The following is a 16,884-nucleotide window of genomic DNA, read 5'->3' as shown; positions in this document are numbered from 1 at the left end:
TAGATCACCATTATACATTGGTTACATGACTTTTTGGCCTTTGTTCTTGTCCATTAGTATTACTTTGAAGTTTCTTTTTTCTTGTTTTCCTCTGAATCCAAGAAATTTTTGTTATTTCATTCATGATGCATTCAATATAATAAAATCTTTGTGACTATATATTTGTTTAATGAATGTATGACTTTCGCTATATGTGGTTTTTGTCAAGTTAATAAATATATTTAAATTGTAATGAAACTTCCATGCTTTTGAAGTGTGAAAATTGCAGTTTTGCAAATTCAGGAATTGTATGATGTGTGATATCATGTGTGCAACGTAGCATTACCATGGGTACAAAAGAGTTCATTGTCTATAATCATTATCTCTCCAGAATGGGTTTCAAATATCTAAGAAAGATTATTCATTTTCGAAATAAATTTTCGTCAGATTCAGAACACTAGTATACCATTTAGTTACAATAAAATACTGTAGGAAAACAAAAACCTAGCAATCAAACAAAAAAGTCATCTCTTTTTTAAAAAAAAAATGTTTAATAGTTGGGTGGATAATTTATTCAATATAAAAACAATTAAAACATTAGAGCTTATAAGATAACAGTGTATAGAATATAGGTAAAATATCACAAAGTCATAAAATAGAATGGAAAACAAACAGATAGAAAATGTGTAAGTGACAGAGTTAAGACATTTTCTTACTTGATATATTTGACATGTATCTTACAATTTTACATGTGCTCATAAAACAATCACCGACAACATCATGGAATTTAAATAAAGGTAAGCTGCTGATTTTATCCTATCATTTAATGTCTTCATATATAATTTGAGATCCTGCTGATTGTAATAATTCCGGGTTCTGTGGGGCTATTTGAGGAGAGCGTGAACTGAAATATTTGCTTGTGGAGTTGAAATTTTAAAGCACCAAATGATTTTCTTGGTCAACACTATAACACATTAGAACACAATTATATTTACCGAGTACGGAGGGCGAGGTGAATATATTTCATCTCTAATGATGATTGATCTTATCAATAAAATGAAAAAAAAAATGTTGATATGAATATCAATTATCAACTCGGTAACATTCATTCCTATAAAACAACGTGTTTGACATTAATTAAAGCGTCACTTAGAACAACCGTCCACATATTAACACATTAACACAAAGCTCCAAATACCATTCAACAAATAATAATTCATCCATAAGAGTCTATTTTCGGAACACTTCTGTACACATCTTAAAGTTTTGGACGTTTTGGTCAAGACCACTAGGAACATATCCGTACACATTGTTATCTTTTACACATTTAGTAACATGTCCATTCGGAACACCTCTTTACGCATTCTGTCACTAGGACGTTCCCGCCGAGGCTTTGTTGTAGCGGACTTTCGGACGTCTTCGGGCCTGACTGTTGGCTTTCCTTCGTTTTTTGACGACGATGACGACGACAACAATGACGATGATGACGGCACCACTGACCCCGATAACGATCAGAATTATCTTGTCGTCTGCCTCAGGTGGAGGGTCCTCTGACTTTGTAGAGTTGCTTCCCTTTAAACCTAAAAATAAATGTATGGATATTCAGTGTTGAACAGGCTATTAAACGAACAGTCGGGGTATATAGATGTTGCCCTGTCCGTCCGTCTGTCCGCTAGAGCTTTAATTAATTAATTTAATTAATTTAATTATATTAACAGGTGTTTTTCTAGTGACAACACCTTCCTTTGAGTACTAACAAGTTTGACTTTTTGACCTTGACCTTTGCAGTTTGACATCCATTTGAGAAAATTCATTCCTTGCCATAAGCTGCGATTCGGGGACATCAGTGTTTCAGAAACACATATATCGTTTAGAATTTAAGGACCAACCATACAGTGTAATGTCTTCTGATAAAACAAATACATTAAAATATAGAAAAAAATATCTATGAGGAAAATAATACTGTTTGTGCACTTAAATAAACGGGCTTCATATTTTAGAGGCTTTGGCGCAGACGAGGATGTACTTATTCATGAATATCGCTAAAAAATCATTCATAAATAGAATATACGACACGGACATCTGTAGCGCTAATTCATGATTATGCCAACAACTCCATATCCATTAACTGCGCTAAATTTTGAATACGCCAAATTATGTACACATACAGTACATGTATTTCAAATGAACTGAAGTACAATACTTTTAATAACAATGCAAAATTACAGTTTCATACACAATGTATAATCATTCTGAATAGAAGTAAAAACTTTTTTGAAGTTTATTATTAAGTTATTTTGAAGTAATGTATATGTATTATTTGTCTAATCAAAAATTACTTTATAAATCGGCACTATAAGTTTAAGGAGCAGATTCACGATTTTCATTATCAGTATTCACTGAAAAAATGTTTAAAAAAAAATAAATAATAAAGTGCATTTTCTTTCGAATGTTAATAGAACCACATATAATTTTTCCCCGCTGCATGACTACACATATGGTTTGCTCTTCTTTATAAATTGGACAATTAAAGAATTCAATTCGGTTTTATCATAGGTAGTCATGACACTTAGCTGGAACGTTTTGTGTAAAATTTTATTATTTGTAGTAACGGTGCACTTGACATATGGATTATATAATATGCATCTTCAGGTTAAGAATACAATCAGAATCCGTATTAGATAAAGCTGGTGACGCACCGCTAAGTTGAATTCCGTGACACACCACACAGCGAAAAAATTAAACATAATGCTCGAGTGATACTCTATAACAATGTGTCAGGCGTGTAAGATCAAAGGTGACGCAGAGAATTCCTCTACAGTGGGGAATGGGCGATAACTCTTCTACTGCTACCGCAACAGAAACCTCCAATAAAATCAGCTGATTTATGTGGGTTTTTTTGTATATAAAAAAAGCATTGCATGTTATAAATACGAAATAAGTATATATGACATTTCAATACAGGTACAGAAAAACAAAGACCCGGAGTGTATCGTTTGACCATCCTTTTATCTTTTCATATAATTTAGCTTCGTTACAAGTAGGTTTATTGGTTTATGCAGACATTTTGTTTTATGGAGCAATGAATACTACTGCTCTCGGCGCACTTAGTTAAGGTAGCACCAGTTAATAATTCACAGCTGTCGTTTATCATAATTATAAACGTGCATCTCCTGTCGTAACGAGAAAAGGGTTGTGAAACTGCATAAATGTTATTAGCTTAGAATTAGATACGAAGCAACTCGATTTAATAACATAACATTGTATTTTCAAAATCCCTGTCATTTTTTGAACTTCATTGAAATTTCTTAAATAATTTTTTAAAATTCAATTTAGAATTTGGAAGAAATATTACACAATGTAAATCATTTCAGATTAAATAAAATTTACTGATTTAAAAAAGGAAAAAAAAACGTCCAGATAATTACCCGTATAAAAGTTGCAAATATTTGTGCCTCATTTTTATTTATGGCTCTCTTCACAATTCCTTGTCTTAACCAATGATTAATGCACTAATATACTTAAAAGAATCGCCTACAGTAATGAAAACTTTAAGATCCGCGCCTGATTTTACCTACCGTGTGTTAATGTACCAAGGCAGCAAAACAGCATTAGAGTTGTCATGGTAACCATGTCTGACGCTAGACTGTGACAAATCTCCGATTTATTCTGTACCAGAAGAAAATCCTTAATTACAAACGAGAACATAAAAAAAATCTGGTATTGGCTTTTTTGAAGTAAGAAAAAATAAAACAATACCTGCATCAAATTAATAATACCCGTAATTAATGTAAAATCACCTTAATCCGACAAAATCACGGAATCACAGGTAATGCTCACCTTACAGTAGAAGTCTTAGTGCATACTCCATAATTACAAGTAGACTACAGATTTTAATATGTTATTTATGTCGACAAGTTTGATGTCACTTTTACCTGTAGGTTTTTATTACACGTTTCGTTTTTAATTAATTCCAATGAAATGCATCGTCTTAGCGACGTAGTAATGGTCAGATTTTGTATAGCTTTATCTGTAACATTGCCAGCATATAGTGGTTATTATAGCCCGGCTGTGGTCAATTAGTTCACGCGATAAAAGATGCTGAATAATAAATGTGATCAATTAGTATACGGTGATCTAGTGCATATTATAGCGCACTTTGGTTTAAAATAACTACCCTCACCCCCTACCCCCCGGGACTTACCTCTGCCGGTCATATAATGCCTTCCAGTAAGACTTCATCGGCAGTAGGTCCAGGGGGTCGGAGTGTCTGTCACCACCTGAGTTTACCTGTCCGATCAAACCACCCACGACTCCGTACTAAAGTAAGGCGGAGAGGGGCGGGGTTCACACTCAGAGCGTGGTAAATGTAGGCCCCGGATCTCCCACGCTGTCAGCTGAGGTCGGGGTAATTCTGTCTCCTGAGAACGACCTCTGCAGCCTCTAGCGTGAGTCCTGTGTTCGCTTCATTAGAGTTTTCTTATTCCGTGTAATGGAATCAACATGTTAACGGACAACAAGCCAGGCAGACTCTGACTATACACTGGGAATCTATAGCAGGGATCAATCAGGGGCGGATTCTATATACATGTATATATCAATGAAAATTGAGGAACGGATGGTTAATTAAGGGAGCGAATCTCTCTTGTGTTTAACAGATTAACAGAGAAGGTCTTAATATCCCATAGCTTGCCATAGCTTGCAGATCAAAGGGGCGGATGATATCTGAGTATTTTTAAAAATACTTAATTAAAAGATTACTTTCACGAATACTTCAAAATCTTCCAAACATGTGTTTTTTTTAAGTTAAAAAAAAAGAATATTACTGAGTGTAAATGATGCGATAAATTAAAAAAATATAAATGTAGTGAAGGTTTAACAATCTAATCATATCTAAAGAGAGTTAGATAAATTAAATAAAAATAAAAATAGTTCTTACATAATTATGCAGAGCCAATGTTGCGACTAATGTGTCTGATTTGAATAGGGTTTCAATTTAACTCTTCTTTATTTAAGTAATTTTTTTTATTTAAAAGTTTTTTTGTTTTAAAAATATAATTGCATAATCATTAATAGAATATAACAATGTAAGGCTACACAAGATATGTTATATATCTAAACCGACATGGTTTAGTTTGGTTTTTATGCACAAGATTTGTTAAAAACGAAAGTCAGAGCTACATAGTGTAATTGTACGTGATTTTCAGAAAACTTTTCACATTGAAAACATTGAATTGACATTGAACATATTTTATTGTAATATATATATATATACAATGGGATTGGGCACAAATTCTTAAAACTTATTTTGCCCTCTCCCTAACGTTTGATTGACAATTATATCCTCTCAAAGTTAGTATATGTACTAAATTCACTATTTATAAATGTAAACACAAACCATAGTTTAATGGTTCTGAGAGAAATTTGTGTAGCTATGTATCATATATGTATCATTTATTGTATGCTTACATTCAACATTATGAACCGTGTACATAGGCGTTGTAAACAAATTGAAAGTGGGGGGGGGGGTAGGGGGGGACTAAACCAACAAAAATAGGTAAACCCAAATTTTCAATGCCTAAATCATGTATATATTATACAGTATATGTGTATGTAAATAGTATTTGCAAAAAGGGAGGGGGGGTATGCACCCTATATATTTCTATGTAAAGCTTTGATTCCCCATTGTGGCCCCGCCCTTCTCTTGGGGGTCATGATTTGAACAATATAGAATTTACACTACCACAGGATGCTTCCACGTAAGTTTCAGCTTTTCTGGTCCGGTGGTTCTTGAGAAGAAGATTTTTTAATGACCCCACCCTATTGTTTATCTTTGCTTGATTATCTCCCCTTGTGAGGAGACTTGGCCCCTTTTTTAACAATTTAAATTCCCCTTAACCCATGAATGCTTTGTACCAAGTTTGGTCAAAATTGGCTAAGCCATTCTTGAGAAGAAGTCGAAAATATGAAAAGTTTACAGACGGACAGCTAGAGAGATAGACGGACGGACGGACAAAATATGATCAGGTGAGCTAAAAAGTAAAACAGAACAAAATAGCGATATTAAAAGTTCCAACTATTTACAATTATGCTATTTGGACATATACACAATAAATCCTAAATTCATAGCATACAAAATTGTCATAAAAGCAGTCAAATTTGAAATCTTTAAGGGGGATGTCCGGCCACCTTCAGTGCAGTGAAAACAAAATGTAAACATTTCTTCAAATGGCTAAAATACATTATATTTTGATCTTTTAAGTCTTTATGATAAAGATACAATAAATATGCATAACTGAATGCATGTTGTGCATATATAATCTATACTTTTGCAGAAAAATGCTTTTGATATGCTCCTTAGAACTGCGCAGCTACAGAATTCAGCAGGGCCTTAAAAAATCCAAAAAAATATGCAAACTGTGCATTAATGTTCTCTCTACAACCATTTGTTGAGAAAATGTCTAAATTTTGCACTTTTATATGATAATTTCAAGTTCAAAACAAGGTACCGTTGTCTTCAAAAAGAGTGTGTAAAGAACCATGAAAGTAGTTCATGGATAGCAGCACGTGGTCTATTTTTAGCACAGAATTTTGTTTTCCATACCTCTTCTTAATATGGAGGGACATAACAATCTTTAAATGTAGAAGAGAATTACAGTTGCAAAATATTTCAAATAATATGAACACTTTTAAAAGAGGAAAGGTGTTATAGTGTGGCTTGAAGTAATTTATTTAGCATTATTAACGAACGGTTGTTAAATAGTGTACGTATTGATATAAAAAAAACTTAAATTCTTTGATTCCAGGTAAGGAAAAATGAGCACCACCAAAGTTAAAAATTAAGAGTTTGCAAGTTTGCCACAGATAAATCATATTATATATCAAAATTTTAATTAACACCAATGAGACACAAAGAAATTAGACACATAAAATCGATACGAATGACCTTGTTTTAGTACCTACTAGTACGAGGGGTTATCAAAAAATTCGCGAACTATCTCTATATCTACAAAACCACAATTCAGATAAGATACATAGCCAAACACAAGTTCTCTAAATAGCATATACTGAAGTTTTGCTCCTTGTTTGTGATGTCACAATCTGAAAATGACGTCATTATGCAGGTACTTGTGACGAAAAATGGTTGTCTCAGTGGAACTCGTGCAACAAACGACTATAATATTTATTGCACATGTATATCTTAGAAATGCATTTGAAGTAGCGTATAAGAATTTGTTCACAGTTTAATAAATGGCTTCCTATAATTTCAATCAATGATTGGATAGATCGTTTTAGTGAAGGGAGGCAGATGCATGGTTAAATATGATACTTGTTATGTTGCCCGGTGAAAGCAATGTACACTTTGAAAAATACTTGAATATTTCAACAATAATATAACTATATCAAATACCTAAGATATCGTTTACTTTTTGATCACCCCTCGTATACTGAGTCAAATAAACATGCATTTACAATTTTCATTACAGCGGAGCAACATTTGAAAAGGCATGAAATCATTCAGAGTGGGTTAGGAGATTAAATGGATAAAAAAAAAACTTTTTTTCTATTTGCCCATATTGTCAAAATTACAATTATACAAAGTAAAGAAAAAAAAATCAACATATTTAATTATTTTATACCATCTTTAAAATGACGTTTGGTGTTTTATTGGGTCCGTATTTATAGGTGAGAAAAAAATTCCTTAAAATTTAAACAGAATTGTTGATGGAAGAAAAAGAAAAAAATATTGTGTAATGAGATGTAAAAGAATGAGTCGGGCCATTTCTAGGCAGTAGATCCATAGGAGCTTGTCTTCCGGATTGATAAATGTAAAATAATTTTTTTTTTAATTTGTATCAACATTAAATACACTCTAGAAGTTGCTTTAATAAAGATTCTGACATGATCAGGCAAGAAAAATAATGTTGTTAAAAAAGTACTACACCTATATACATAAACTCTTAAAGGGACGCAAGCGGACATCTTGGAAAAAATACCCCCTCCCACTTCAGCACCTATTTCTGGACTTTAAACCATTAATTTATTTCGGTATCATGGCTCTGTCCTCTACAGTGATGATTTTCCTAAATGTTGATGCGGTTGAAAGTCGTGAACACGCGTTTATTCAACAGTAAACGGATACAATTTCTTCGATTTGGAGCTCATCTCGCTTACAACGTTGTCAACATAATGAGACGTGATGCGTTTTTGTGTCCAAACATTACTCCATACAGTGTGTGGGCCATTGCAAACAATCTAGCTATTTATGTGAGGTGCCTTAAGGATATCCTATAACTGCCTATTTTTTCTATCTAACTTCTAAACAAAATAGACATATGTACCAACTTTTCGAATCTAAGACATGTAATAACAATTTGTTTTTCATGCACCGCAAATTGTTTAACATTTTCAAATTAAATGCTAAGCATTCTCCTTGCAGTGCCCCATTTGAAAATAACTTCTATCGCCACAGAAAAAAGACCCGCCGTAAACACATATGTTTAGGACATTTTATCTTTTTTTCTTGAGTTTAAAGAAACCAACCAATTATCAAGACTTGTTCCATGAAAAATCAAATATAATCATGGTAATAAACGGATCTATCCACAGCAGATATATGCACATGCTAACCACGTGCTCAGTGGAATAATATTAACGAGGAAACTCGAGCTGTAAACAGAACAGTTTTTCCCGATTTGCTAGAGTGAGGTTAAAATCACGTTTTTTCATAAATCAGACAATGCGTTGCAACATATAAAAGTAGTAAATTATATAACCTTATGATTATTAAATTACTTAGTAATTTCTTGTCTTGATGTTTTTATGGTCGCATTTATTCTAAAAATCAATGTTATTTGAATTCTGAGTGACAGAGGAATGACGGACGAAATAAACACATGGCCTCAGGAAGACACCTATATGAAAAATCAAATTTTCAAGAATTATGGATAATGACAAGTAAAAAGCGAAACAAATGGTTGTAGCCATATTATCAATGAATCAAACTAACACCATTTTCAATGCATTTATCATTTCGTGAATGCTGTAGCTGCGCAGTTCTAACATGATTAATTTCCTCCTAATTAAAACAAAATAAACTTAATTGTTTACTTATTTTGGTCTCTAACAGTAGGTAATTAGTGTATTAGCACTTTGAGTAACTTTGGGCTAGTTTAGTAGAGTATTAAGCGCGTTCTTGGTATTTCTTATTTTACACCAGACTAGATCAATATGGCTTGTACATCCCCCTTAATGACGTCAGTTTAAATGTCATTGGCTTCGGATCATAGTTCAGCCGTGTGAAGCATATTCTAAAAAATATTACCATGATCATTTTGAGATAGAAATGTTTACAATTACATGGTAAACGAACTTTTGTTTCCAATATATGTTCAAGGAATTCTTTGTTGAATGAAAGAGCCATATTGCCTTACCGACGACACAGCCTACTCAAGTATATTTAAAAGGAAATCACCTGTTTCTATTTATAGTTACACCTTTTCAATTCAGATCAAACTACATGTTTCCAATTATATAGTAATCTCTTACATTATTTATACATGTAAAATAAAATAATAAAAGAAAAATGTAGGAATAATACACATAAAAAAAATAAAAGTATTGGTAAGACACACACACTGTGAGAATCGAACCAACGATCATTTACATGTTTTTTTTTAATATTTTCAATATGAGGACCACCTTTAACCAAAGTTATCTAAATGTAATGAAGTGCAGTCATATCCTAATAAAATTATTCAGAAGTTGTTTTTCTGGTAAAGGATGGTCTTTTGCTACAGTTTGTTATTGTTGAGGGGGGTGCCTCAGTATTTACTATATTCTCAATATAAACTGACCGATTTTTGTACCTATCATGCATATGAGGGAACTTAACAATGTATTTAAAAAATCAGCATTAGAATTGGCGAAAGTGACAATCAAATGCGCTATGGCTCTTTTCTAACACAAATGTCAATACACTGTAAATATGAAGCTTCTCGATTACTGAGATTCCAAATTTCGATTTAATTAAAATATCACTTGTGTTGTTGATCGGTCACTTTTAATGAATACGGCAAATATCGAGCTTTGACAATTGAATATGAGTACAGGCTTCATTCAAAATAATCACGAATAATAATCGTAATCTGCAGAATCTCTGCTTTCAGGCTTCCAAATTGTCGTAAGTTCTTGCACACCCGCATTGATTTTCTCCAACAATTCACGGTCATGTTCCTTTTTAAGCCTTTCTATGATATCATCTTCATCCTTCTCTTTTAAGATGAGATTTTCAATGTAAATTAAATTATCCATGTACTTCTTCTTCGTGAAGGTTTCTAATCTTTGGCAAATACCGGCCATTAAAGACCACGTGTCATCGAATTCTGTCTGAGAAGTGGACGCTGAGCTCACGTGTCCCGTTAAACTGTTTCGCATTAACCGAATTCTCTCGATATCATCACCCACTGTAGTCTCTCCCGGTGCAGGCATCTTGTTTTGTCCCCATCTGCCTTTTGTTGGTTTAGGGATCTTTGAGCAAACGTTTCTGATTATCTTATATGATAAGGAAATATCAAAATTCTTATACCCAGTATGTTGGGCGTCTTGCAAGAGACGTTCTTGCTCTGGGTACAGCTGTAATTTAGTTGGAAGTGATTGAACCTTTATATAACAAACAGTAGGAAGGATTTCTAACTCGATGATGTCTTTATATGCCTGATTCAACACATCGTTTGTTGCCATTCCAAGTTTAGCAAATCTTGATCGGCCATCTAAGTTTGGTCTGGGAGCTACTGGCACTGTGGGACAACTGGAATTTCTCTGAAAACAAGATTTCATTTTCAATCAGTAGATTTAGGAAAGCAAATGAGAGGGGAAAAGTATAGATAAGATAGATTCATTGATATGTGATCAGTTATGTGTTAATACCTACACCTACAATGTTTTTAAAAATGAAAGATGTTATCCGAAAGCAAATATCTGGTAGACTGCAATGATCGAGATTAAAATTTTGATTCTTTCCTGCAAGCCTCATTAGAGACAATTTCACTTTGATAAACACATCCATCATGACTTTCTCATTTGTTCTTACATTCACACAACCATTTCAAGGATATTAGAAGAATATGCATGATGTTCAAGTAATCAATTTTTTTATTGTATTGAAATAGAATAGAAAAATCGCTTCTTATTGCAATCGCTAATTCACCTTCCATATTACAATATGGAATTTTTGCAATTTTGATGTGCAAGAACGCCATCCAATTCAATATCCAAAATCATTATCCGAATACGATCGATTATTAAACCTAACCAGATCGAGTAATATGTATTGGTCAAGTAAACCTAACATTCCTTAGTCAGTTTCAATATAAAAACAACTGCCTACAACTGTTTTGAATTCCAAAAGGTACTAATTGTACTCTTTTATTATTTGACCTGCTTTTATATTCCTATGAAGTAGAATTTATTTAAAATTCTAAGTGAAAAGAGATTCTACATATTTTAATTCTACATTCACACATATATATATATATATATATATATATATATATATACAATGTATATATCGACATTCATCAAGTAACAATAGCTATTTTCATTGGTATTTCAACTTACTATATCCCACTGGGCTTGGAATAGAAAATACTAGGGTCTAAAACATCTGTTTTATATCATTCTGGTTTTTTTTATTCCTATAATTGATAAAACCATAACCATATTTCGGCAAACTAACAACTTATAAATTTACTAATTTACATACTGATCTGATCACTTGGTCAGTTGAGCTAATATAATTTTACTTACATCTTCCCAAAATCCCAAAGTCCATTGAACATCTATCTTGTGTTTTCCTTTCCCAATAGGACAATTGCATTGACTTCCAGAAAGTTCATTCTCAGGAATAAAAGTTAGATCCTTTTCACAGCAGAAAAGATTAAGGCATTTGTAACCTTTTTGAAAGGTTTTCTTCTCATTAAATGTTGCTGTCAATTCTGTTAAGGCAGTTTGAATGGATTTTCCAATTTTGCAGGAAACCTTGAGCTGTAGATCATTAATCCGCAATACCTGCACCTGGATATCGTTATTTATTATACCAACGGTAACTGTGTGATTTTCGGTTTCGAAAATCGCCGCTGTGTGATACAGACATTGACTTTTGTACCCATCGAGCTGAACTTTCCACTTCAGGAAACTCATGCAATATGCAATAAGCCTGTAGAAGACAAACATGGCAAAGGAAGTAAATCGAAAACACAGAATGGACGATTTCTCTAGTGTCTGTTTTAAGAGACCGTGTGTGAAAGGCTTTTTATTCATGCAGGGGACATACCAGGAGGATTCTCCTTCAATGCTGACTAACATCCGTAATCTCTCCATGTATGACATAAGTATTGTCTTATGTTCTATATATGACGATTCTTCTTTCCACAGAGAATCTAACAGTGGATTGCTCAGATGTCCCGTCGCATTGAAATGGTTCCAATCTTCTATATATCTTCGTTTGCAGTCCCTGTTGATGTGTTCCTTGTCAGCAATAAGCTTACTGAATGCGTTAGAAAACCACTGTATGCCTAGAACTGCGTGGGTTCTCAGTCCCTCCTCCTTAAAAAAGAGTAACAATCCATGTCCATGGAAAAAAGACAGAAAATCAAATATTTCTTCTTGACTTTTCAATTGATATTCTTCTGAAAGTTTCTTATTCTCTTTGTTGATGTCACTAATTGACAAGATAGGCTTTTCCTTTGTTTGTAAGAGATGTTCAAGAAGTGCCCAGGCTGATGGAACTTCTAATTTCGTATCCATGCCTTGTGATACTACTTCAGAAATTGATTTTTTTAAACTGTGCAGAACATGCTTCGCTTCCTCATTCATCTCTATTAGTCCTAATGCAAAGTCCCTGTCATAAAGCCTGGTCTTATCATCCTCTGGTACTAATGTCCAAAGAGTCTCCCAAAAAGAGTCTTTTTCCTGTTTTGAAAATATTGAAACCAGTCATCAAAATTGGTTCTCAATTTCCTGGACAATACCGACAAAAATCATGTAAAATGAATTACTTGCTAAGGGCATACTCAACGTTTTAGAACGTTATCGTATTTTTCCCTGGATTTAAAAAGTTCCAATACTTGAAGGAACAATGTGATACAATTTTAATGTCTATATATACCGTTGTACACTTCTTCTAAAACAAATATGGATACACTACATCTAGAATATAATTTTGTAATTTTCAAAACCTGCTAATTTTTTGTCTATGAACATCTGTTGGCACTACAATTTTAAATTTATAATATCTTGAAAAACTATAAGTAGGTACGATACGTTGCATATGTCCTTAATGACTATAGCTTCGCAGGACGTTCATTGATTGGTCGAGCCATAGTGATCGAGTCAAAATATATCTCCCATAAAAAAATAGGAATTTTGATAGGGCCATAGCAGAAAGAGTTTTGATGAAGCAAATGTAAAATATGAGTCAAAAAGATTCTTTTTATATTGGACCAGTCATGGTAGCCAAGAGGTCGTCTAGAGCGTTCGCTTCGTGATCCTAAGGCCCAGGTTCAATTATCGTTCGCGGTGCCGCGTCATACCTAAGACATGAGCATAGGTAGTAACTGTTCCTTCGCCAAGCGCTCGACACATGAAGTGAAAGACAAGGGTCTTTCAGATAAGACCTTAAAGACGTAGGTCCCGTGTCACTGTAGGCGTCGGCACGATAAAGGTCTAAATTTGAAGCCTTCAAGGGCATACCGGGACGTCTCTATATAAGTGAAAAATTCTCGATAGGATTGTTAAACAACATACAATTAATCAATCCTTTAAATTGCATCACTGTGATTTTAACGTTTAAATGAAAAAAAAACAAGAGGCCAATGGGCCTTATAGATCACCTGAGCATTATGCAACAACTTAACAACAATTGACTTTGGTTCATGTTTTAAACTAGACATCATGGCATTCACAATTTTGAAAGAGGGACCATTTCTAATCATAACTATACACTTAGCATGTTTAGTTTGGTTACTTAATACGGATATACAGAGTAGGGGAACAAAAAAATGCATTTCGACTAATCAGTAATATTCAGAAATAATCAGTATGGTGCCACTACCACGCATGAATCCCTGATCCTTGGTCCATACATTTCCCAATTTTGGAAAAGGCACCCTTGCTTGTCAAAAATGTTTGATTAATAGAAAGGAGGAGATTTCAATCAATTAATTCATTTTCAGTTTATAAGTAGAGCCCCCCCCCCCTATGGTACCCTGACCCAGGGGCGTTGAAATTCACAATTCAGGAAGAATGGCCCTTGCTCATCATAGCTATAAAAGAAGGAGCAGAGAAGATTTTCAAACAATTTCTGCATTTTCTCTATAGAATCAAAAGAGCCCCACCGTAACATCAGAACCCCTGACCCTGGGACCCATAAAATTCATAATTTTGAAAGAGACAATCTTGCTCGTCATAACTATATACTAAGTTAGTTTACTCAATACTCAGGAGCAGAGAAGAACATTTTCAAAGAATTCATGTATTAATACTTCACAATATAATCAATTTAGCCCCACCCTTACACCAGAACCTCTGACCCTGGGGCCATAAAATTCCTTAATTTGGAAGAAACATTCTTGCTCATCATAACTTTTCGTTAATTTGCATTTGGTACTTGGTACTTAGTTAATTTGTTAAATACCCAGCAGCAGAGAAGAAGATTTTCAAACAAATTCTGCATTTTCTCTTTATAATCAATAGAGCCCAGCCCTAGCACTAGAACCCCTGACCCTGGGCCAAATAATTCACAATTTGGCAAAAGACATTCTTTCTTATCCAAACTATGTACTTATTTAGTTTATTTGATACCAAGGAGCAGAGAAGAAGATTTTTAGAGAAATAATACATTTTCACTATATAATCAATAGAGCCCCGTCCTAGCACTAGAACCCATAAACCTGGGACCATGAATTTCACAATTTTAGTAGAGGACTCAATGCTGATTACAATCATAACAACAGTTTGACTGCTTGATGTCCAGGAGTAAGAAGAAGATTTTTAAAGATTGCATTAATTTTAGTGGTTTTGGCCCCACCCCTCAGGCCCCTGGGGACAGGAATCATGAAATTCACAATTTTTGTTTCCCTTCACCCATAGATGCTTTGTACCAAATTTGGTTGAAATTGATTGAGTGGTTTCAGAGAAGAAGCTGAAAATGTTCAAATGATAACGCACGACGCACGGCGAACGACGACGGACGAAAACGGATAGCAATAGGTCACCTGAGTTTACTCAGTTGACCTAAAAATCAAGCAGCTGCTATTCAACGTATTCTTTCTCAAACTTTAACTCCAACATTGGTAAATAGTAAATATTTTTTTTAAAAGTAATTAAAGGTTATTTATCGGATGATACTTTGATGCAATTTACTAGGGATACTTTACTGTTTACGTGTTAGGAAACAGTCATCAAACAACTGTGAAATACCTCTCCCGTCTTGCCTTCTGTATGCGTAGCCACCGCAAGAACTTGTGCAGAAGGTCCACTAAACGACTTTATGGAGTCAAGCCAGAAGTCAAGATAATCTAAAAACAAATTGTATAATATGCATTAAGAATAACACATACACACATGCACCCTCCCTTAAACACATTAACGATATACATTGTATGTATATATAAAATCACTAAAAATGACCAACGATACGAACAAAAAAAATTGTCAAATTTTCGGGACGCTCTGTCTCTTCTTCAGAACCAAGAAAAAAGTTATAAAGTGATAGGAACAAAAGGAAAAGAGAACTACTAAATGTTACATGTTAAATTCAAAAATTTATAACAAATAGTTAAAGGAGAAATCAAAAACGCTATAAAATACGTCCGGTTTGTCAGGTGTACTCGATTCATTTTGATTTTGACGAACTTAAGGGATACTGGCAAATTGAGGATAAAGTTAACAAACGGAAATCGGTCTTAAAAACAAAACAAATTAAAACAGAAAGTTTGCAAAACACATAAAATTGAGAAAATTCAGCAGTTGCATAAAATACCTATTATAGGCTTAAAGAAGGATATGGAAATAACGAACAGTATTCAATCTCAACGTCCATTAAACAAATATACAAAATAAGAGCAGAGCAAACACGGACCTCCGAAACATCAGAGGTGGGATCAGGTGCCATGGAGGAGTGAGCATCCCCTGCCGACCGGTCACACCCGCCGTGTGCTCGTTGTCATAATCAGGAAATAATGGAAAAAATCCGTGGTCAATTCAGTGTATAAATAATGGACTAACAATTGGTATGAAAAACGTCAGTCAGCATTTCGTTCAATGATAAATTGTATTTGCTGACAAGGTCATTGTATCGACCATAGAATTTACGAAATCATGACTTTAAACGAGACTGTTGATATTCTTGTTTCATCAACTTGCTTGTCAATAATTTACCTCGTTTAAGAAATTGTTCATACGTAGAGCATGCTCTTGCGTATCGAATCAACCAGCATCCCCAGTAGATTGGTCACTTGGGCTGCGTATCCGTACCAAATAATAACTGGTTAAAAACGGTTATTGTATTTGATGAAATGCAATTATTCCGCCGAATATAGTCCCTGCTAGATTTCATTCAGTTTTAGATAACTTTTTTTTTATAGTTTTAATTTTGAAAAATAATACTTTCCACAAGATCGTACTGTAGATCTTTGTTATAACAAAACAATTAAACAATATTTAGGAATTAAGAATTCAGTCTTTTCATGAATATTGATGAAGGAAGTGCGTAAACAGTAGGCCTAACACAATAACACATGTCCACGGGAAATGACAACGAGGTATGTTGCATTTTGACAACAATTACTAATACAAGGTTAATATGCGTCATAACAGAGAAGATGGTTGATACTGAATACTAAA

General features: G+C 33.8%; 2 protein-coding genes across 4 annotated transcripts; both read right to left on the bottom strand.

The window, feature by feature from the left end:
• Positions 1 to 536: 536 nt before the first annotated feature.
• Positions 537 to 4,533, bottom strand: LOC134266425 (uncharacterized). Of its 3 annotated transcripts, none has more exons than XR_009991972.1 (3): positions 4,184 to 4,533; positions 3,558 to 3,648; positions 537 to 1,559 (listed from the first exon to the last, which is right to left on the bottom strand). XR_009991972.1 is itself a non-coding variant. In XM_062748669.1 (3 exons), exons 1-3 carry the CDS (start codon positions 3,742 to 3,744, stop codon positions 1,351 to 1,353), a joined length of 306 nt encoding a protein of 101 aa, XP_062604653.1. In that variant the 5' UTR covers positions 3,745 to 4,116; the 3' UTR covers positions 537 to 1,350. The 3 variants fall into 3 exon arrangements, 1 of the variants encoding a protein (XP_062604653.1); XR_009991973.1 differs by having other exon boundaries at positions 3,558 to 3,666; positions 4,287 to 4,533; XM_062748669.1 differs by lacking the exon at positions 4,184 to 4,533 and adding an exon at positions 3,739 to 4,116.
• A 5,483-nt stretch (positions 4,534 to 10,016) lies between these two features.
• On the bottom strand, positions 10,017 to 15,557 carry LOC134266426 (uncharacterized; the record flags this gene model as incomplete). Its single annotated transcript, XM_062748670.1, has 3 exons — positions 10,017 to 10,800; positions 11,788 to 12,951; positions 15,460 to 15,557. Coding segments are annotated over 3 exons (1,955 nt in total), but the record flags the coding sequence as incomplete, so codon positions are not given.
• Positions 15,558 to 16,884: the final 1,327 nt, after the last annotated feature.

Source organism: Saccostrea cucullata, unplaced genomic scaffold (assembly GCF_032062105.1).
Source record: "Saccostrea cucullata isolate Sc308-1 unplaced genomic scaffold, CSIRO_AGI_Scuc_v1 ctg10002, whole genome shotgun sequence".
Lineage (NCBI taxonomy): Eukaryota > Metazoa > Mollusca > Bivalvia > Ostreida > Ostreidae > Saccostrea > Saccostrea cuccullata.
Note: the sequence above shows the minus strand (reverse complement) of the source record. Positions and strands in the feature narration are given on the sequence as shown.